Source organism: Diaporthe amygdali, assembly GCF_026229845.1.
Source record: "Diaporthe amygdali strain CAA958 chromosome Unknown NODE_2_length_3802984_cov_64_841326, whole genome shotgun sequence".
NCBI lineage: Eukaryota > Fungi > Ascomycota > Sordariomycetes > Diaporthales > Diaporthaceae > Diaporthe > Diaporthe amygdali.
Window position 1 is genome coordinate 307,540 of NW_026517022.1, and position 20,402 is coordinate 327,941.

Consider the following 20,402-nt stretch of genomic DNA (forward strand, 5'->3'; position numbering starts at 1 on the left):
CAAAGATCGATTCATTTTTGTCCTTTGCTTTCCATCAAACCAACTTAGACTTCAACCATGGGTGACTACGGCCAAGATACTGACTCGGAAATCCCTCCCATAAGCACATTCATCACCCGCTTAAGGGATACAGCGCCACAACTTTCACAATCGCGCCATACGAACTCAACATTTTACAGGAATCTCGAAGAAGTCCTTGATTCACGCCGCACGACCGGGCTCTACTGGTCTGTCGTGGAGAATCAGTGGCAGGTCGGCGACGCTGTCGATTTCTGCTCCGGTGACATATGTAGGGAAATCTTTTCCAAACAGAGACTTTCACTCTCTGGTGTCTCATCACAAATCCCCCAATTAGCAAGAGTTGTTTCCAAAGCAAATTCTTTGGACATTGTGTTCAATTTATTGGATCTGCTCGGATGCCTCATGAAGACATTTCAAGACAGAATGCTGACCTGGGAGTGCCCTAGTGGGTCTTAGCAGAAGCGATGCACGGCGGGCCGAGTTTCACGCTGAGGTGGCGCGCCATCCTGACTTCTCTATTGGTTCTAATGGTGTGCGCCTAATGGATGGCAATTCCAAGTACCTAGAGCAGGCAGAGAAAGACATCGCGGCCTTTCACGGTGCTGAAGATGGTCTCTTGGTCGGGTCGGCATTTGAAGCCAATGTTGCTGTTTGGACCGCACTACCTCGCCCAGGTGATGTCATTGTATATGATGCCTTGGTTCACGCAAGCACGCACGAGGGCGTCAACAAGAGCCTGGCCATGGACAAGTTTGAGTTCCCTCACAACGATGTCGAAGGTTTCCGTCGTGTTCTGCTCGAGGTATTCAAGTCTCAAAGACTGGTCCAGCAGGGCAAACGCTCCATTCTCGTTGCTGTCGAATCTATATACAGTATGGATGGCGATGTTTGCCCCTTACAGGAGCTTGTCGATGTTGCGCATGAGGTATCTGCGGGGCATGGCAATATCCAATTCGTGGTAGATGAGGCACACAGCATTGGAGTCATCGGACCTAAAGGCTCAGGCTTGGTCTGCGAATTGGGCTTGCAAAAGGAAATAGCTATTGTGGTGCATTCGTACGGCAAAGCGATAGGCGCGACTGGGGGTAAGTTACCACTGAATTTTATACCTAATCAAAACCCAGTGACTAAGATCTTCTTCCTCAGCGATCATACTCGGAAACAAGATCACTAGAGGTGCGCTGACGAACTTCGCGCGTTCTGTCATCTATACGACCGCACCTTCCTTTCTATTCATAGCCGCCATCAAATCAGGATACACGTTACTCGAGTCAGGGCAGACAGAAGAGGCAAGTAATACCTTGAACATTGATCTCACGGACGCAGTTACTGATCCTCAAGTACTGACGCTGCACAGGCACAAGAACGTATCCAAAGCCTAGCGATGTTGTTTTTTGATTTGCTGACATCACATCCTACATGGCCAGAAGCTGAGAAAAGGGGACTTCTCCGCGTGCCGCTTGTGGATGGTTGGGAGGAACGCTCCTTTCTTGCACACATCTTGCCAGTAATGACTCGCCCGGAGTACACCTGGTGGCTCTTTTTCCAACTTCTGGCTCGAGGCTTCTGTGTCTTTCCTGTGGAGCACCCAGTTGTACCCGCCGGCAAGGGTAGACTTCGGGTCATTATCCACGCGAGCAACACCGAGCACCAGGTCCAAGGTTTCGTTGATGCCGTCTTTTCCTGGGTTGAAGAGATGATCAAGATTGAAGACGGTGAGACAACAGCAACCGTATCACTTGCTGCGGACCGGGTCTACACATGGATGAGGTCAGAAAGCCTGACGGGATACGGGATGCCCTAGGCCATCAATGCCTATCTGAATACATGATCTTGCAATTTCTCAATTTAGATTACTTGACAGTAGATGGAAGACAATCCTTTGTGCCCGAGAGATTCACGCGTTCATTCCTGTTGCTACCGGTCTGGGCTTTTGATTGGCAATCCTGGACTACATTTTCATCAGCGATATGACTTCAGGTCATTAAAACTGCACACTGGCATGTGAAGCGTGGCAGCGGAAGGCATGCTTAGCAACCAACGTAATAGGTGGCCCGACAGACAGCCTTTCTTAAGACCACTTCAGTTATTAATTACAATAGTCACAATCAATAGATTTGAAACATGAATTACTCCGTTCTACGGTTTTTGCCGCATGAAGTCTTTACGAAGTCGTACCTGTGAGCATGGCGGAGAAGTCACATTTAGCAAAAACATCTCAGCCCCGGTATTAATCAAAGTTTTCCTCATTCTTCTCATGTTTGTAAGGACTGGGGCTTTAGGCATTCTCCCAAGGCTTGATCGTTTTTCCCTCTTCGTATTTACCTCCGACAGGACGCCACATGAGCCAGAACGTGAAGGGGCTGACCTTTTCTTCCGTCTCTTTCCACTTCTCGTCCGGATTATCCGTCGTCGGTGCCGTGACATTCTCTTCGACAACAATAAACCCATTCGCATCATACAATGGTTTACCCTGTGGGGTCGCATCTAAGAAAAATTCAAGCCCCAGTTCGTCTGCCCTATTCATACCCCAGTCTAGAAACTTCTGTCCGACGCCCTTGCGACGAAAGTCTGGATGCACGAAAACATTGAAGAGATCTTAAAGGTGAGCATGACAATTTTCAGAATGAAAATAAAATCGAAACGGGCATTGTTACGAAGTGTGTAACCGAGTGAATCAACTTACATAGATGAGGTCTTTGGGCCGCCTCAAACCTTGGTCTGCCGTAGTTTTCCAGCGCCTTCTCTGCAAAGGTGCGCGAACTGTCATTCGGAAACCAAGTGGCTTCCATTGGATGCGGTTCCGCGAACGGGTTCGTCCTGTGAATGTTCCATGCGGCGCCTCCGACAATCTTACCGGTGACATCAACTGCTTTCTGCCAATGACTCGACGGGTCAAGCGAGTGCCACAGCTTCAGTCGTTCGCCTGCTTCTTGGATGGCCGCCTCACGGGCTTCTTGACTGGGTCCAAAAACCGGGAGAAGGATGTGCAGGAATCTCTGCGGCGGGTCCTGATATGCATCCAAAAGGCATCGAGCGAGCGACTGAAAGTCGGTCTCGGGGTCGATGTCTTGCAATTGGAACGCCATTGCCAAGTCCAATGTATGAAAAATCAAACCAGAAAGAGTTGCTCGAGCTGTTGTGTTGCACAGTACAACCCTCTTGACATCCAAACGAGTTAGCATTTAATTTATCCACATGTTGATATCGAAGATCATTTTTGCAGTCATGCAATTAACGGTGGATGCAGCTTCTCGGGGTCTCACAGCTGAGGAACCACATGCAGGTGTACGTAGGATTTTAGATCACGGTTACATATGCATTCCTACGGCATTATTTTTTTGACTCTGCTTCCAATCATACTGCGGTGCAGCCAGCTCATCTTCTAGGCTGCCATCATCTTCCATCAATCACATTCCTTCACCTGCATGAAAGGGTGGGTGGGCATCCCCTCACATCATCCTACGAATGTGGCGGGACGAACCAAGCCCATGGAAGCTGTCATGTCGCGCCCCATCCTTGCTATTCGCCCGGAGAAGCGCCAACGGTTGGCGGCATGAGCCGTGTAGCGTTCGCAACGTGCCTGTTTTGGCGTATGCCGTGTTCACTTATTTACATTACACCACATCCCCGTGGAACCCGAGTCAGGGAGACTTGGGCATGCTCAGCTGCTCACTGGTGATGTCGAGACTTCGGGCCGTATTGGGTAACCAACCTCTCAGCGAGTGCAACGCAAGTCCTAGCCCCCAGGTGATATTGCCACTTGGCACTGCCTCACGTAATCCTCGACACGGGAGTATCTTGGTTGCATGGACTGAGCAGTCCGAAGTTGAAGAAGGAAGTACACAGTATTGCAATGGGAAACCGTACCATGCCCAATGACAGAGACCTCTCTCTATGGTCATTCAGCTAGTTTCGTCTTTGCTGCGGTTTCTATTAACCAATCATTTCATTATTGCGCTTTATTTTAAATGATTTTGTGCTTGCTTTCATGTTCATGATAAATATTCAACAGGCTTATTTATTTCTTTTTTTTTCTTTCAGATTGATGTCTTATCGTCCATTATTAAAATGATAACTCATCCATTTAATGACAGTTACAACATAAAGGATTTTAGAAAATCATCAATTTAAGTTTGAAATCACCCTTTATCGATCCTTCTCAGCCCCCTGACTAGGGGCTAAATGGGTACGTACTCGCTGTCAGATATTGCCTTGTTGTCTTGTCCTGGTGTACTAAATTTGTCACCTGCATGTGTCAAGGCACTGGGTACGAAGGACTTTCTAGCGGGCCTGCGCACCGTTCCAGTGGCCCCACCCACGCTTAGATGTTGTGTAAACCTTGGAAGGGAAAGATTTTAATCTTCAGGAATCTGCTGTAGCTGCCTGGATGCCTGGACACACCGGGCCAACAAATTCATCTGAGGGGCTTCCCTCGCCAAGTGAGCTCCGATTGTCTTTCCGATTTCCCTGCAATCATTGAACGTCTCCCAGTGCGTGATCTAACCTTCGGCTATCCAAGATCAGTGCTCGATTTACTCAAATTCGTTCTGTTCACCAGAAACTCTAAGAACCTCAGAGCATGGCAGCGGTAGACACCTCGCCGCTGGTATACAGCGATAGCGGTCCTGGTCTAGTGATCAGCTGCAGCATCCTGGGGTTCATCAGCACAGTTTTCGTTCTATTGCGTTTTTGGGCAAGGCGATTGACACGGCAGAGCTTTGGCTTAGACGGCTGGTTGTGTCTTGCAGCCCTACTCTGTCACCATGCGGTCCTTGCAGCTGCTGGGATAACGGTGTACAAGGGGGGACTTGGTCGAGATATCAGGATAACTTCAACACAAGACCCCAACTCGGTCGTCTGGCTATTCCAGGTACGAAATTACTCAGGAACATTTTTAGGAACCTGCTGATCTCTTTTTCTTAATTATTTAGGGGGTTTTCATCGGGGAGGTCGGTTACACTTACAGCTCCCCCCTCATAAAGCTATCTGTGTTGAGTTTCTACTGGCGAATATTCCCTACACCATTTGTCAAAATGGGTTGCAAAATCCTCGGCGCTGCAAGTATCGCCTGGTGTATTGCTATTACTATACTGGATTTTGTACAATGTCGACCTCTGGAAGCTTTCTGGTATCTGGAACTCCAGGTACTCCCTACAACCAAATGCCTCGATCCCACTTTATGCTTCCTTGGCAACTCGATAGTCAACGCAATCATTGACTTCTTCACTCTGGTTCTGCCCCTTCATGAGGTTTCTAAGCTATACATCTCGACTAAAAAGAAGCTCGTCATTGGGAGTGTTTTCCTTCTTGGCGGAATGTCAGTTTACCTATCAATCCATTTTCGGTGCTTGCGTATGGAGACACAAATGCTAACACAATATCCTTAGAGCGTTTGCCGCAAGCATGGTCCGCTCTATTGCCACTGGAATAATGGTGCGAGAAGGTGTCACAAACTTCACCCGTAAGTGGCTGTTTCCCGCAGCAAGTATTCGCGACACGAGCTAATTGGAGCAGTGCAATTTGTTCCCTCAGGTACCGCCACCGTCGTCGAGATATATGTCGCCATCATTGGCGCATGCATGCCAACTCTAGTACCCATTTATCGCCAATTGCGATACGGCGACCCGCTCAAGAGCAACACTACCGGAATTTCCAAGCAGACGCTTCCTGTAAAGGGGAGCAGCGCACAAAAGAAGCACCTTGATAACACGGGCTCCTTCGAAAGATTGTCCAACACCGACAACGACTTCATGTCAGACGACTACCGCGACAACCGCCGCGTCAACATCAGCAGCCGGCAGGCAGGTGCACCTGGATACAATCAGGGTGAAAGCTACCAGATGGATGGCGTGATGGTGACCCAAAAGACGGTCTGGTCTGAGCACAAGCAAAACAGCAATGTTGTTTGATGGGTTCCGTTGGCGATTTCCTGATCATTGTAAGATAATAGTGCGGCATCGGATCGCAATGAAGATCAATTTTTGAGAGTGGCAGTGGCTCGAAATCGGAGACGTCAACATGGTCGACTTGCGCCTCCTTGTAAAGAATGCAATTTTGGGTGCCCAGTGGGCGGAGATTCTGAGTTGCTGGAAACACAACAATCGGGTTTCGCCTTCTTGGAAACGTTGCGACAGGGAACTGTTGTTTTTCCTCGTCTAAACTTCCAGGTTGTGAAAGTCCTTCTCTCTTTGGCAGATTCCGGAAGGGGTACGTAGGAGTGTGTTTAACAGTTACTCAACTGGTTTGGTGACACCTTACAGCGATTTGTTGCCAGGTTATTATCCTCTAAGTCAAGCAGGAGCTAGGTATTGTTTTGAAAATCGAAAATCGTCTTCTCTACATGTTCTTTGTAACAGACTTTCTTTCGGAAAGCCCCAGCCCTCCTCCGGCTGTCTGTCAGGCTCAATTGTTATAATATGTAAGTCCAAGTCCACAATATGTACTAGATTTTAGCCTATATAGTGCTACATGCCACAAGCTACTATTGTACAACGTCGTGGGTTGAAAAGTTGTAGGTTTTATCAACTTGCAAGCATAACAAGTCGCTAGGTCTTCTTCAACTACGTATTTGCGAATTCTCGAGCAAAAGCATGAAACAGGTGTCCCTCCCATTATAGTCGCATATCCTGGTCCAATTTACTCATCGTATCTCGTTCCAGTAAAGACCAATTTTCCTGTAGGCCTATGCTCCAAAGTCCATGATGACATCCTTCTTTCCAGTCAATCTTCGCTCTAACAGGGTTGACCTCCGACTGTCGCAGGGGTACTACCGTCAGCCGTGCTCTACAGCCTAATAGAGACGTCTGCATACTTTTTGGCATGTCGAGCAGAACAAGGTGGCCTGACATATCCGAGTATTGGATTAGGAAAAAGTCCTTGGTCTCCTTCAGTATCTTTTCCTCGTCGAGTCACTCCCTGCTTAAGCCCTGTAGGCAACGCAGGATGTGATTTCCATCCATGCCTACTTGGAAAAGAGCGATGCGGAGTCGGTATGACGCCCCGTTACACTGAAGATGGCATATGAACCGCGAAGCTCTCCAACAGATATGTGGAACTAGTGTCATGTGTCTGGATGTAAAAAGCATGAATAGCCATGAAGTGATGGCGGCCGTGGGCGTCGACACAAATAGGCCTCTCCTTTTCAGGCATTGTTGTCGACACAGCAGTCAGCCGGCAATCCTGATTGCGAGAGGCTGGTATTTTCAAAGTTCTCACCGTACTCAGTCACGATACCATTATTCAGGATGGACGTGATGCGCCACGCATCGCTTGGCCTGAGGAACATTTAGATATAGATGTCCCCAGTCCCTTTCGCGCTGCTCCCGGTTGTCCGCGGTGTCCGAGAGTCTCCCATGTCTATCGAGTATGGATTGTAGCAAAGTAACGTGCTGACGACCTTTTGTCAGCCGTATCGCGAGCCAAAATGGTTCCACGTTGGTTCGCTCGCTTCTCTAGACACAATCCAGAGAGAAAACAAATTCCTCTTTGAAGTTCGGATCTACACAGTGGAGATTGTCTACGTAAATGCTCCGCTATCTGGGCCAACCTTTCACTCTCTCCCAAGAGTGGCAAGTAATGTAGACATAGCAGGCCTGTGCCTCTTTGAACCGGAGATCTTGGAATGGTCTTGTCAATGCAGCACGTATCGATTCAAGCGGACTTGAAGCACTTCGACAGCGCGATGTCGGATACTTTTCGGACAACGTTGAATCCTGGTTTGCTCCTGACTTTGTCGATATCTTGAATATCTGAGGAAGATATCTCATTCTTTCCGTCCCACGTGTGAGACAAAATCGCATATCTTTGCCTGGTGAATTCGCCCACTCGGGGCAGTTGCAAGGTCTTGTATCGAGAAGCCACATCTTGGCTGAACACTGATTGTTCCTGTCCTCAAGAGCCTTACCGAGAGGAGCAGAATAGAGAGCCAGTAAAATACAAAAGACAATCACGGATTGACTTTCTTTGGGGGGGGGGGGGGAAGTGTCAAAGTGAAATCTTGCCGCCTGGTGAATGGCAGCTGTGAGACATCGTACCAAAGTGTTCAATTCTTACGCATGCCACATCTCTTTCTTTGCCTGCACTTGAGGAAAAGCAGGGGAGGGCTGCAGGCTGTCCTAGATCAATCTCACCTCTGCAGAAGCAAGCCACCTCAGCAATGAGCATCGGCGGAACACTATCGCTGCACATCTCCCTATTTGCTCCTGCCAACCGATAGCCTCCCTGACACCATTTGCATTGATCCAAGGCATAGATCGGCGTACTCTTTGCCAAAATCGTGCAACATCAGAGAAATGTCAAGTCCTTAAAGATGACAAGACCGAGTCACGGCGACCAAAGCATATCGTGCACTGCGTAGCTTCGAGGGCTGCCGAGGCCGGTTGAGCAGGACGTCAATGGGCTAGGCGGACAGAGAAACTAGCTAGAAACGATGTCACAACGCGACGGGCTTGCTTAGCGCGGCGGGCTAGCCCCCGAGGCCGTCTAGGAGGTCCACGAGGCTGCGAGGACGGCGCGACGACAAGCTCTTAGTGTTTTTCACCTCGGCGATGAGAGATCAGTCGGCACCCCGGTTTTTCTAATGCCTATGTGCGTACGTGCTTGAGCGAATTGCTAGCCGACTTGGACAGCCCATAAGAATTGCTGATCTATGCCGATCGGTGGGCTCGCAAGTCCTTCGAAGTCGAATTAGGCTCTGGATATAAGCTCGTTGCTCCGTGCTCATCAGTGTTCATCGTTTTATGGGTACCGGGTGGGTCAGACGGGTGCCAATGAGCCAGGGTTGCGTTGATACCTCACCTGGGCACCTTTAATTCGACATACTAGCGGATTGCTTCGGCTGAAGGATCGAAGTCGATTATAAAAGATCGAGTCTAATGCAATCCGCCAAATTTCCATCTATTCCAGTTAGTGGCGTTGTCTTTTTTCTCTCGGAAATTGATATTTGTCTTGGCAGTCGATACGGCACGAGAGTGTTGAGGCTGCTGAACTTTAGCGCACGCCTTCTCGTGGACGCAGTCAGCGTATCACTCAGCTCACCATGCCACAGGGAATATTAAATGAGGGTGCAAATGGTATATTCAAGTCATCAAAAATAGCATGATGTTTCAATGAAGTCATTAAATGTTCCTCAAACCAGGTCTCACTTCCACGGCCCGCTCAGAGACCCTCTGATAAGGGTCTCAGCCGCTGCCGCCCGCCTCTCCTCCAGACCAATTCCCACGGGTGAACAGAAGAATGGGTGGGTATCAACAGTCAAGTCCGCCTCAAGCCCTGTAGTAAGGGCGCGGATTTTAGTAGGTAAATCTCAAGGTGATTTTGGTATGAAAAGTAAAAGTAAATCAAAAACAGTCCTCAAAGTCGTTCGCGCCGTCCCTGAGGACGGCGGTGTAAAATCAAAGACATCGTGGCTCGTCTGAAATATCAAAGACAGCAAATCCGCCAAGCTCGGGTGTGATGGGTTGTGAAGAAGTGGTGAGGTCCCCAACGGACCTGTGGAGTTGTCCAGCCAGCCCAGTAGCGAAATTGGAAGTCAGGCCGGCAGGCTCGAAAAGCACTGGATATTTGTAGCCCAAATATTGAAGGCGCAATCGATGCGCTCTTAGGATAGGTCAACTGGCTGTTCGGTGAGCGGACTTAAGTCCGCATGTCTGTCGCTGGGGCGATGAAGTGAAGTAGGTGAGTTGTGAGAAGCTTTTTTGTGAAGATGCCACCGCCAAATCGCCAAGCCACCAAAGTCTCTCAACTCCGATTATGCATAATGCTTTTCCGTAGAGTCGGTGATGCCATTGGGTAATTTTCTGTGTTTGAATGTCGGAACCGAGGCAGCCAGGCGCTCAGCGTCTGCGTAGTGTTGTGGTTGTTTCCTTCCAGTCGTTCATTCGGTTCGCGCGGTGAAGCACTTGTGAACTGCTGCTTGGTTCCGACAAAGGAAATGGCTAGGAGTGATGCTCGCATCGAAGAGTTCGAATATGACAGTAGTGATAGAAGTTGAAAGTTTTGAAGATCGTCTCATGTCGCCTGTCCCGAGGGACGCAACTCGACTTGTAGGGTGCTTAGATCGTCGAATCCTTACATCAGCGCAACGACGAGCATGCCTGCCACCCCGGCAATAGCCACATGGGAGGAGCCAAGTGACGCGGCGCCGTTTCCAAGGCCGTTGACGCCGGGAGTCTCAGATGAAGAGGACTTTGCGGAGGACGACGACGACGATGCTGTCGCTGTCGCCTTGCTGGAAGCACGAGTGACGCTTGTAGACTCGCTGGTCGAGTTATTCGTAGCGGTCATGGTCACGGTGTTGCTGGCCAGAGTGATAGTCTTTGTCATTGTCGAGGTTTGCGTAAGGGTTGTCGTCCCTGAGGTGGTGTCCTGCGCAAGGGCGAGGAGGGGCAGGAGAGCTGCCGATAAAATGCTGGTCAACTGCATGGCGATGGATTTGAAGTGCAATATGTCGCGAGGGAATCCACGATGAATATATGTAGCGCTGTCGCGTTGGTCGCTGTCGTCTTGTAAGCCCGTCAAGTGGATGGTGCCAAGTGATTGCTTTCGGCCTTCGTCCTGTGCTCCTGAGCGGTGGGTCCAGATAATGAATGTGTCGTCGAGAGTCTTGCGAAGAGTCAGAACACTGCTCGATGCTGTGCTCTGTAGAACGTATGCCCTTTGGTCACGGGTGTGAAGTTGTATGTTCGGCTGGCGAAGTACGATTCGATTTTCCAGAAAACGAATGGATCGAGTTCTGACTTGGGTACAAGGCGCAACAAGGTTTCCAAAGTGGTTTTATGCGGCAGGTTGAGCAAGTGAGAGTGATATCGAATGCCGTGCTGGCGTGTCTAGGTGTGCGCAGAACCTGGTTCTATCTCAAACACTGGTATCGTAATACGGGGTAACAAGACTTTGCCAACGAAGTCCGTGGGTGAGGGAATATAGCTGTAGTGGAGTAGAGATGAAGAGCGAGGGTTCTCTGGAGATGGTAAAGAGAGGAGGGAAAATGCATGCCAGGGGAGTTTGGGTGACACACAGACGAAATTAAAAAGAGTGAGGCAAGCCAGGACATTGGGACGAAAACAAGGTACCTTGTACCCGTTGTCTGGGAGGAATTCCTAGCGCCGGACAAACCAATTGGCAGCAGGAGGGGCACAGTCGGTACCGCCAAGACCCGTGGGCCTTTGGATCAATGACCTGGCCACGGCTGGGGAAAGAAAGAGAAAGACAGAGAGAGGGTCCAGGGCACCCTGTCCTCGTCGGTTACAAAGAGGTGCGGGCAGCTGGAGGGTGGGCGGCAGGAAGTCCTGTGTACCTGGCGAATCCTGTTGGTCCCGCCAAGTGTGAAGGTATTGTCGACGTGCATGATCCCATGCGCGCCAGCGCAACGGGAAATTACAGGTACAATTTCCCATGTTCTTTTGTCAATGTGCCGCGCAGACAGTTTCGCCCTCTTGTCCTGGCCAAACCCAGCCAGCCGGCTCTGGTTGAGCAGACAGGAGTGTCGTGTGATCTCAGAGCTGAAATGTCTGGCCTGATCTATGATCTACGACCTGTAGAGTACAGACGGGCACGGCATGTAGCAGACAGCAGACAAGAGACTGTGGATGGGCTGCGTTGAGTATGTTTTGCCGGCAGTTGACCGGGCTGTTGGGGCTAGACTTCTCTCGCTGGGCGCCGCCCCATTGTCCTGCGCGCCTGTACTGGCTGACTGGTCCTTTGAAGGAGGTGGCTCGAGTGCCATTGTCATTTGCCTGCGCCTAATTTTGATCATCGTCAGCCGTTCCTAATTCTGCTTCTTTTGTGGTCGCAGCGCGCCAACAATGACTGGCAGGTGAAGTGAGTCTAGCTGAGAGGGCTGAGCCGGATGGGGTGTTGGTGCTGGTGGGATTGGGATTAGGATTGCAGTTTTCTGCACGAGATCCGCCGAATTGCATCTCTGTTCCTGCATCTGTAATTTCCTGTTCCTGGCTAGGCCTGAAGGAGAATAAACGCTCCCCAGTTGAGCTTAGCTGACACTCCTTTGCACGGACTGTGGAGCGTGCGCAGTGACGCGATGGCAGGCTGTCACCCGAAACGGGAGAAGGGGACGAGGGAAGAAGGGAACAAGAGAGGGGGGACGGGTCCCCAGTGGGGCATGCGTAGGTAAGTGATTCCTTTTTTCCCTGCCCAAAGTGGCACCCAAACCACGAGGGCTGGAGGGATTGCGCGACTGATTTGCTGCTGCTAGGCCGTGGAGAAACGGCGAACCGCGAGATGCATCCCGAAAGAAGACAGTGTCCACACGTGGCCAGAATCTGTCGACTGAGTCCTGTCGTGAAGTCGAAGACGTGTTCCAAATGACCTTCCTGCACACTATTTTGCGTGCCTCACTATCGAGGAGTGAGGCGCTGGGACTAGTCAGATGGCGTTTGGGGCTGAGCAGCAAACAAAGCAGCAAGCAGTGAGCAGTGAGCAATGAGGAGAACAATCGCACGCAGGCAACCTGGCAACCTGGCAACCTGAGACTCGCCTCGTCGGTTCAGCCCGATCGCTCGATCAGTCATGGATTCATCTCGGGGAAACCCCAAGGCACAGGCATCATCCAGGTCAGGGCCCTTGAGTGGTCACCCTGGACAGACGTTGTCAAGTGCTGATCATCCCCGCAGGCCACGTCCCTTGCAGCGAGTCAAGCCTTCTTATCCACTTCCTGGACGACCCGAACTGACCACTCTTGCACAGTCTTTATTTTGGTCATTGGTCACCACCACAACCTCGACGGCAACTGGCTGCAGGAACCCGTGCTGACCGCTCGGATTCAGCGATCCTTCGGCATTCGCCTGGTTACCTGCAGACTAGCGATACTCTTGTTCTATAACCTTACCGAGTCACTGCTGCTGGTACACGCGATTGCTTTCCAGTCTTGCGTCGTGATTGTTAGACCGACTCTGCTTGTTTCAAGGATGCCACGAGGCGGGTTGTGGGGAGGAGTGAAATCAGTGAGTGTGTGGCCTGCGCTTTGGGATCGAATGCGGCAAGCCCATTCAGGGGCTGGCCATGGGTTGGACAGTTTCACGACACCCTACACAGACATCACCGCCGGCCACACAATGATTAGGGGTCCATTCTTCCTCTGCAGCACCCCTCAAGCCACTGCGTCAATTAATGGTTGAGCTATCGTATCTCGCCCAGCTCGCTCATCTTCCGCTGTCGCATCCACCACTTCCGACTGATCTTCCCGCGTTCAGCCGACGAGCCCAAATATCGAGGATATCGAGTTCCAAACTTCAATTCAGGCAATTCTATGCTAATCAATCTGCTGCCCCTCCACTCTGCACCTACTATGTCCAGTACATACTAGCATTTGGACCTGCCGAGCGGATCTCCACACGTTGTGCCTCGCACTGACCGTTTCTCCTTGCCGTCTTGCTTTTTTTCCTAGTGGGACGAACGCCAAGCTCGTGAAACAAAAGTCTTGTTTCTCATCATCAGACAGACCTGAACTTGCACGATCAGACGAATTCAACGGACGATTCTGGCAAGATCAATTTGTCTGCGACGTTGCCTTGCTTGTTTGCCAACGGCTGCGGCTCACTTTGGTTCTCTTCTTCAGTATGCCCAACCGTTGCCCTTCCAGGTTGGGACGCACGTGCGATGCCTGAGCATTACACCTGCATACACGGTTCCGAGCCCCTTGGCGACATGAAAACTCCGGACTGATGCCTCCGGCGGTAAGGAGGTGTCCAGAGGATCTCACCGCTCCCTCGGCGCAGAGATTTAGACAGCAACGGCCGAAGCCCGATCTCCACACATCCACATCCTCTCTCTCAACGTGTGCTCGACTTTGCGAAATTGTGTCTTTGTCCAACACACCTCACCCAATCTCTGCAAGCCGCTCGGGGCCGTGCTCGTGTTGACTTGTTGATTTTGGGAGCCTGAGCGGCTCGCCCGTCGATCGTTCGGACAAACTATTTGCGCGCTGTTTCCACAAGCCATGGGATGGAGGTTTTGTACTAGGCCGTATGAGACTCAACAAATTCGCCTCGGAAGTCACATGCCCGAGGCGAATTGCCAACACTTCGATGAGCCCCTGGTTGAATTCTCCACTGGACATGGGCAGGTACCAGAAGCCTCAGCCCACAAACACTCGTGACAGAATTATGTATATCGCTCGAGGACGCGAAGAACAGCATGTCACTGTCATTGGTGATGACTTTTGTTACCAGACGGGGTCCATGCTTGTCGCATTCGTAAATACGATATGACACTCGATTAACAATTGGACTCTGCCTGGCCCAGGCCGGATACCAAATTCGAACGTGGTGGGCGTCGTGTGTCAACTTGGCAAGGGTAGCAATGCGCTGGTAAAAGCCCGACTCCTGAGACGGAAAGGACAAGTGTATCTACGGTCAAGTGAATCAAAGGGGGACAAGTGACAATGCACGGGTCGTTTAAAGAGTGGTGTTACATCATATACTTACTTGCTTGGACACCCAAGTGCTGACAGTGGCGCGCCCACCTTCGAAAAAGGACGATAACACCCAGAGAGTATCAGAAAGCTCGTTGCAACTTATTGATAGGAATGACGGCGGCCGTAATAGGTAATAAGACTTCATTCTGTGAATACTAGAAGTTGGAGTGACTGCGTATTATGCAGTGCCTGTGGCCCCGTATGAGCCTTAACTGGTAGTCGCTAATAATCTCATCGAGGATTCAATCGCAGATGACTCAACTCTTTGCTGAGAACGTTGATAACATGCCGGGCTACTATATGAAGGTTTGGCCGAGACAACCTTGGGACTATTGTTTATCGTGAGTCTGATGGCGTGCGTATGTAGTCCATACTGTAGAGACATGGTACTGGGCGCTTGGTGGCTAAAGTCGGGCAACACTGTTCACCTCAATAGTCTCTTTATGAGATGAAAAATGAGAAAGAATTATAATACAGAGGAATCTGAGGACTGATTATGGTTTAGATATTGAACTAGGTAACGATGAACACCTCACTGCCGCATAAAATCAGAGCTAGAGCCCTTCATTCTTGACTCTGGTTGAAATCAACAATTTGTGAGAGTGATAGACGTGGTCTCGCGCTTGCGCAGCATTCGAGGTTCCAAGCACACTAGCTGCAGTGATGTGTGTAACAAATGCGAGTCAGCTTAGAATATATCTCATTTCACGGAGAACCTTCTACATGACAAACACAATGAACAAAAGTTTGAGGGGACTGTCGAGATAGTTTGAGAGCATTGATTTAGCTATCTAGACATGAATGTGTGTCTTCTTAACAGTCTTTCCATCCCGATACGCGTCAAGAACCTCATTCAAATTCTCGGCAGTCAGACCCTCCTTGACAACATAGCTGAGTGGCTTGATCTTGCCCGTCTCAAGGAACCCAGGAAGACGCTCCCAGAAACCTCCAGCCAGCTCGGGGTGAACCTGTGAACTTCCATACGTGTCCCGCACCTCGAACCCAGCAGTCTTGCCGACAACCTTGCTCTCGTCCACCGGGCCGAGGGGCAGAAGCCGAGCAAGTGCGCCCTTCTTGGTGCTGGACAGCGCGTTGAGCGCCAGGACCTGACCCTCTGGGGGGCTGATCGCGTCGTACGCGTAGACCAGGTCGTCAACCAACGACGTCGCGGATGCGAGCCAGCACGGCGTCCTGGCCGCCGTGGCGGTCGAGCACGTGCGTCGCGCCGTAGCCCTTGAGCTCGGCCTCGTTACCGCCCACGACCACTATCCTTCCGATGCCCGCGAGCTTGGCGAGCTGGACGCCGAACCTCCCGCAGTTTGAGCCGCCGCCGACGACCAGGAGTGTGGTATTTGCGTAATCGAATGCCTGGCCGGACCAAGGCGCCGGGATCTTCAACACTTCAAATATGGCGACAAGGGGAGCGATGATGTTGGTGGGCAGCGTGGCGGCCTCGTCGTCGGACGTCCCCTCCGGAATCTTGCCGAAGGCACCGACGTCCGCGACGGCGTACTCCTGCACTCCGTTCTGCGTGAAACCCGGCGAGAAGCCCGGCTGTGTGACGACTCTGTCGCCGACTGCGACGCCGGTCACGCCCTCGCCGAGCTTCGTTACTGTGCCTACGACATCGTTCGTGAGGAGCGCAGGGAGGTGTTGGGCGATGAAGAGGCCCCAATCTCGAGCCTTCTGGTCGTGAGGGTTGATCCCCGCGACCTTGACCTTGAGCTGGATCTGTTTGGCGGAGGGTTCTGGGATGGGTCTATCCTCAATGAGCTTGACTGGCTTCCCAAGCTCTGTCACAACGAGGGCTTTCTGTGTAGAAGACATGCTGTTTATTTATATTTGCGTGTTTCAATCTGTAAATTTGTACGTAGGTGTTCGATGTTCTGTTGAGTGTGTAGTAAGATGTGTGGATAATTTTTCTTGTGTTATCTGAGTATGGTTGAGTGGCTTTATATATTGTAGGGTTGATGATGCCATTAATGGCGTTCATATACAATCTGCTAAGTCTGCATCGTGGAATGGCCTACAACCTACGCATTAATAATTGCCAAGCTTCATTAAATCCGCTAAACGCGAGGCCGCGAGACCGTGACACCGTCTGACCGATGAAAGCTGAATAATGGCGTGGCTTCATTGTTGCTCATATCCTGTGTAAGATGTGCCTCTTTATGGCATGGCGGGAGTGCATCTTATTCTCCGGAGATGAGTGTCGACTTGTTGGACGCTGAAGCCTGTACTTCAATGGTCCTCCAGTCCTAGATTGCGGAAAGACTTGGAGTGCTGATGACCAATTCAGAACTCTCCTCTTGCGCTGAGCTAGAGTGCTACATACATCTGTATACATTGCTGATGCAAATATATGCCCTGGTTGAGATCTGTGAAGTACCGTATATCATTTGAGGTCGCCCGAGATACATCGGCGCTGACAAAGCGCAGCGGTATTCGGACAGTCGAGAAGTCCGCTTACCACTCGCGCCCGGAAAGTCTTAGAGGCAAGTTGGGAAGTCCGCTTCGCTAGCCCCACACAGGCCTTGCAGAAATGTCTGAAAGAGCAGACCTAAACGTCGTACATATGTGTTGGCGTCAAAGGAGGACTTCCTTCTGCGGTGCAGTCACCACACTATCGATTACTTTGACACCGAGTGCCTTGGAAAGCTTATATTGAGGATGAAAGCATATCTTGTATTCACTTTCATCTAAGCATTTAGTCAAACATACCAGCAATGCCCTACCCGGACCCCAATGCAGTTCTATTAAGCTTGACAGTAAACAGATGGAAATCAAGGTCCCTCATATCACTCATTGCGTGCCCCGTTTGCCCCTTTTCATAACCTTTCAGGCAAAACCTGACCCTGCCTTGAGAGCCAAAACTTGTACATCAAGAGAACCTGCTGGAGTCGCTTCGCCGTGAAGAGAAGGAAAGACGGAAGAAAAGTAAAGGCCACACACACTCGTCAACCCGATGAAGATAGACCATGACGCAACACAAAAAGGTCTAGTTCCATCCCGGCTATTGCTGAGTCGCTCGAGGGCCTGGCGTAATGATCCCAATGCCATGCTATTACTCAATGATACAGGTTGAACGAGAGGTTGGCTGTCCTATTCTGGAGCAGTAGTCGAAATGTTGATTATTTGCACTGGTGAGGAAACTCGTAGGCCGAATGGTAAACAAAGAAAAGCTGTTCGTCGTTGTATGTCGTAAATGGTATGCAGGGTATAAGAAACGGAGAATAGGCTTGACATGCCACGCGAAGTCAGGAACATGTACAATGGGTCCGGAAGTAATGTCGTCTTCACACACCAATCTCACCGATCAAGGCGAGGCTGTGGTTGCCACCCGTTGATGTAGGCCATGAGACCCATTCCCAGCAACACCACACCCATCATTGAGGCGTACGGAATGCTCTCCATGATCGCCTGGTCCGAGACCGCGCGTTTCGACGGCGATCTCGGCGTCGGCGTGATGGTGTTGGCCCTAGAGAGCGTGGGCTTATCATCCAATACGTCTTCGTCAATACTAGCGAGGGACGCCGAAGTCCCATCGGCGCGATTGGCGACGGATCGACCTCTGCTTGGCTCTCTGGCTGTGACAGTCGCGCTGCGTTCCCTCCCGTTTGATCTGGATCGCGTCCGGGCTCGAGCTGCTGCCTTGAGGGCTGCAGTCTCCTCATCCCGCTGACGGATCTGCTGTACCATCTCGGCCAACGTCTTGCGGTCCGCATCCCGTTCCGATGTAGCCTGCTCTGCTTGCTTCTTGTAGTTGTCGACCTGCTCTCGCAAGCCTTTCATCTCTGACAACATATTGTCGATCTGTGACTGCAGGGAATCCGTCTTGTGTTCACTGGCTTCCGGTGGTATCGTTGTCTGAGGCTCTTCAGACGATTTATTGTCATTATTTGTGTGCTCCGCAGGGGGTTCGAATGCTTCTGCCAATGTGGAATCCTCGATTTGTGGTTTCGCGGATCCGTTCATACGTGAGTGAGCGTCATCTTCCAGTCGCTTGGCAAGTTCTTCTGCTGCTTCCCGCGCCTGCCTCTCTCTCTGCAACATGTCTTCTAGATCTCTCATTTTTGAGGTCTGATTGTCGATTTCCCGTTTGGCACTATTCAGTGCCTCTGTCAACTGTATGATTTGACTCAGATTATCTTGGCGAATCGGTGATGCGCTCGATGGGCCTGATTTCGGCCGCTCGGTTGTCGCGCGTTTCAAAGATGGCACATCACCCTGGGATCTCGCGACGTCAGGCTTTTCGGGGAGGGGTTGTTGTGGTGGGGGTGCCGGAGGGTCAGAAAATCGAGTCTTTCCATCGGAGCGGAACGAATGCGCGTTGCCATTGACTACTGGCGGCTTCACAGGTTCTGGTAGTTCGGGTTTCTCTTGATTTTTGATGTCCTCGTTGGACAACAATGCATCCAAAAACTTGCTGGTACGAGACAGGTCTTGAGCTTGCTGCCGCGCGTTTCGCATTTCGTTCTATGAGGCGTTAGTTATTGCAACTAACAAAGATTGCGCTGTTTTGTAGAGACTTACCCTCAGCTTTTTTACAATAAGCTCCGTTGAAAAGCTGTTGTTCATAAAGGTGCGATTATTGAATGCCACGCCAGCAGACTGGGCATTCATCATATGTGCGCCCCCAGCCATCCGTCCGTTTGTGCCCACTGAAGCTTGACTGCCGGTCCTGGTCCGGAATGGTAGCCCAGGCTGGGGCATCATCATTCCCCCATTTGCCGGATCCAAGTCTCCAAAATTCATGTCCAGGAGGTTGTTTGAGGGATTGAGAAATCCGGCATGTTCAACCTTGGCCGCTACTTTATGATGTACCACAGACTTCTGGTCCTCGCTCACGATGTCGATTCCCAGCTCGAGATGGTCAGACGACTGGAGTTCGTGAGGCTCCGATTCGCGATTTTCGGGGGATAGCCGTGTTCCGTTCACAAAAGTACCGTTTGACGACTTGACGTCGCGAATCCATATCTTTCCCTGCCTGTCCGCCCATATCTCCGCATGTTGTCTTGACAGCACCTTACTGTCGAAGAATCCATTCATAGGGGTTGGAACCGTTTTGTTATTTGTTTGCCGGCCGACGCGCAAGGTCTCGGGGTAGAAGGGAACCTGGATCGTCTTTCGCTCAAATGTACCGTTGAGAGACAGTAGATAGAGCACGGGCTGCCCGCCCGGTATCGTGTCTGTGAGGGGCCTCTGAGGGGCCAACTGTCCAGGAGACTGTAGCAATGGCGATGGAGACATTGGTGCAGCCCCGTTCAGGCCATTGGCCATCTGAGGGCGTGCCTGTGGCATTCTGCCTAGCTCTGTCCCTCCCTCCAGCCTGGCTCCGTTCCACTGCCCTTTCCCTTGAGGTCTCTTGCGTGGTGCAGTGTTGGGCCAGCCACCTAGATCTCCGGCCGGAGACTGCGCGACGCCGTTGGTCTGACCATTTGTGCTAACAGCTGTTGATGTAGAAGAGCTAGACGCGCTGGAAGACACGGACGAGGATGAGTTGTTGCGAGGGATAGACTTTCGAGGCATCAGAACGCCTCTGACGTCTTCGGAATTCATCGAGTTCAAGGACTGGCCACCACCGCCGTTAATCCCCCATGCCGGCCGGTTGATGTTCGAAAAACTGGGAGGGCTAGCAACTGCAGTCATGAGGAAGGACTGGTCAGGGTTCTCGGTACAGAGAAGAGGTAGACGATTGTAGGTGTCGCAAGAAGCGTGTTCCCAGGCGCCGCGGGTGTCGTCTGGCCCCAATCTGACACCATGTATGGGTCGCGGCCGCTGACGTAGGGGGCAAGAAGCTCAGCGAGGTGCTGGTCGGTGCCTGCTGTTGCCAGGCGTGGATATCATTCGTGTGGTCTGGGTGGCTGGTTGTGATGAGGAGCCTCGATGGGATGAAATGGCACGGTAGATTGCTAATGTCGTCAAAGTGGAGATGTTAGCCCCGAGGTCA

At 51.1% G+C, this 20,402-nt stretch overlaps 7 protein-coding genes across 7 annotated transcripts; 3 read left to right on the forward strand and 4 right to left on the reverse strand.

Annotated features, from left to right (window-relative positions):
- Positions 1-57: 57 nt before the first annotated feature.
- On the forward strand, positions 58-1,825 carry J7T55_011453 (uncharacterized protein; the record flags this gene model as incomplete). Its single annotated transcript, XM_053134645.1, has 4 exons — positions 58-289; positions 468-1,106; positions 1,168-1,197; positions 1,449-1,825. 4 exons carry the CDS (start codon positions 58-60, stop codon positions 1,823-1,825), a joined length of 1,278 nt encoding a protein of 425 aa, XP_052999262.1.
- Positions 1,826-2,299: 474 nt separating this feature from the next.
- On the reverse strand, positions 2,300-3,110 carry J7T55_011454 (uncharacterized protein; the record flags this gene model as incomplete). The annotated part of the gene is made up of 2 exons (XM_053134657.1): positions 2,300-2,619; positions 2,708-3,110. The coding sequence occupies 2 exons, from the start codon at positions 3,108-3,110 to the stop codon at positions 2,300-2,302; spliced, it is 723 nt and encodes a 240-aa protein (XP_052999263.1).
- A 1,947-nt stretch (positions 3,111-5,057) lies between these two features.
- Positions 5,058-5,933, forward strand: J7T55_011455 (uncharacterized protein; the record flags this gene model as incomplete). Its single annotated transcript, XM_053134668.1, has 3 exons — positions 5,058-5,341; positions 5,412-5,485; positions 5,539-5,933. The coding sequence occupies 3 exons, from the start codon at positions 5,058-5,060 to the stop codon at positions 5,931-5,933; spliced, it is 753 nt and encodes a 250-aa protein (XP_052999264.1).
- Positions 5,934-10,092: 4,159 nt separating this feature from the next.
- Positions 10,093-11,746, reverse strand: J7T55_011456 (uncharacterized protein; the record flags this gene model as incomplete). Its single annotated transcript, XM_053134679.1, has 4 exons — positions 10,093-10,678; positions 11,137-11,252; positions 11,318-11,541; positions 11,665-11,746. 4 exons carry the CDS (start codon positions 11,744-11,746, stop codon positions 10,093-10,095), a joined length of 1,008 nt encoding a protein of 335 aa, XP_052999265.1.
- Positions 11,747-12,058: 312 nt separating this feature from the next.
- Positions 12,059-13,701, forward strand: J7T55_011457 (uncharacterized protein; the record flags this gene model as incomplete). Its single annotated transcript, XM_053134690.1, has 7 exons — positions 12,059-12,147; positions 12,233-12,366; positions 12,454-12,590; positions 12,651-12,824; positions 12,923-12,980; positions 13,072-13,101; positions 13,478-13,701. 7 exons carry the CDS (start codon positions 12,059-12,061, stop codon positions 13,699-13,701), a joined length of 846 nt encoding a protein of 281 aa, XP_052999266.1.
- A 1,542-nt stretch (positions 13,702-15,243) lies between these two features.
- J7T55_011458 (lcohol zinc) lies at positions 15,244-16,279 on the reverse strand (the record flags this gene model as incomplete). The annotated part of the gene is made up of 2 exons (XM_053134700.1): positions 15,244-15,558; positions 15,614-16,279. The coding sequence occupies 2 exons, from the start codon at positions 16,277-16,279 to the stop codon at positions 15,244-15,246; spliced, it is 981 nt and encodes a 326-aa protein (XP_052999267.1).
- A 1,482-nt stretch (positions 16,280-17,761) lies between these two features.
- On the reverse strand, positions 17,762-20,101 carry J7T55_011459 (FHA domain-containing protein; the record flags this gene model as incomplete). Its single annotated transcript, XM_053134711.1, has 2 exons — positions 17,762-18,928; positions 18,986-20,101. 2 exons carry the CDS (start codon positions 20,099-20,101, stop codon positions 17,762-17,764), a joined length of 2,283 nt encoding a protein of 760 aa, XP_052999268.1.
- Positions 20,102-20,402: the final 301 nt, after the last annotated feature.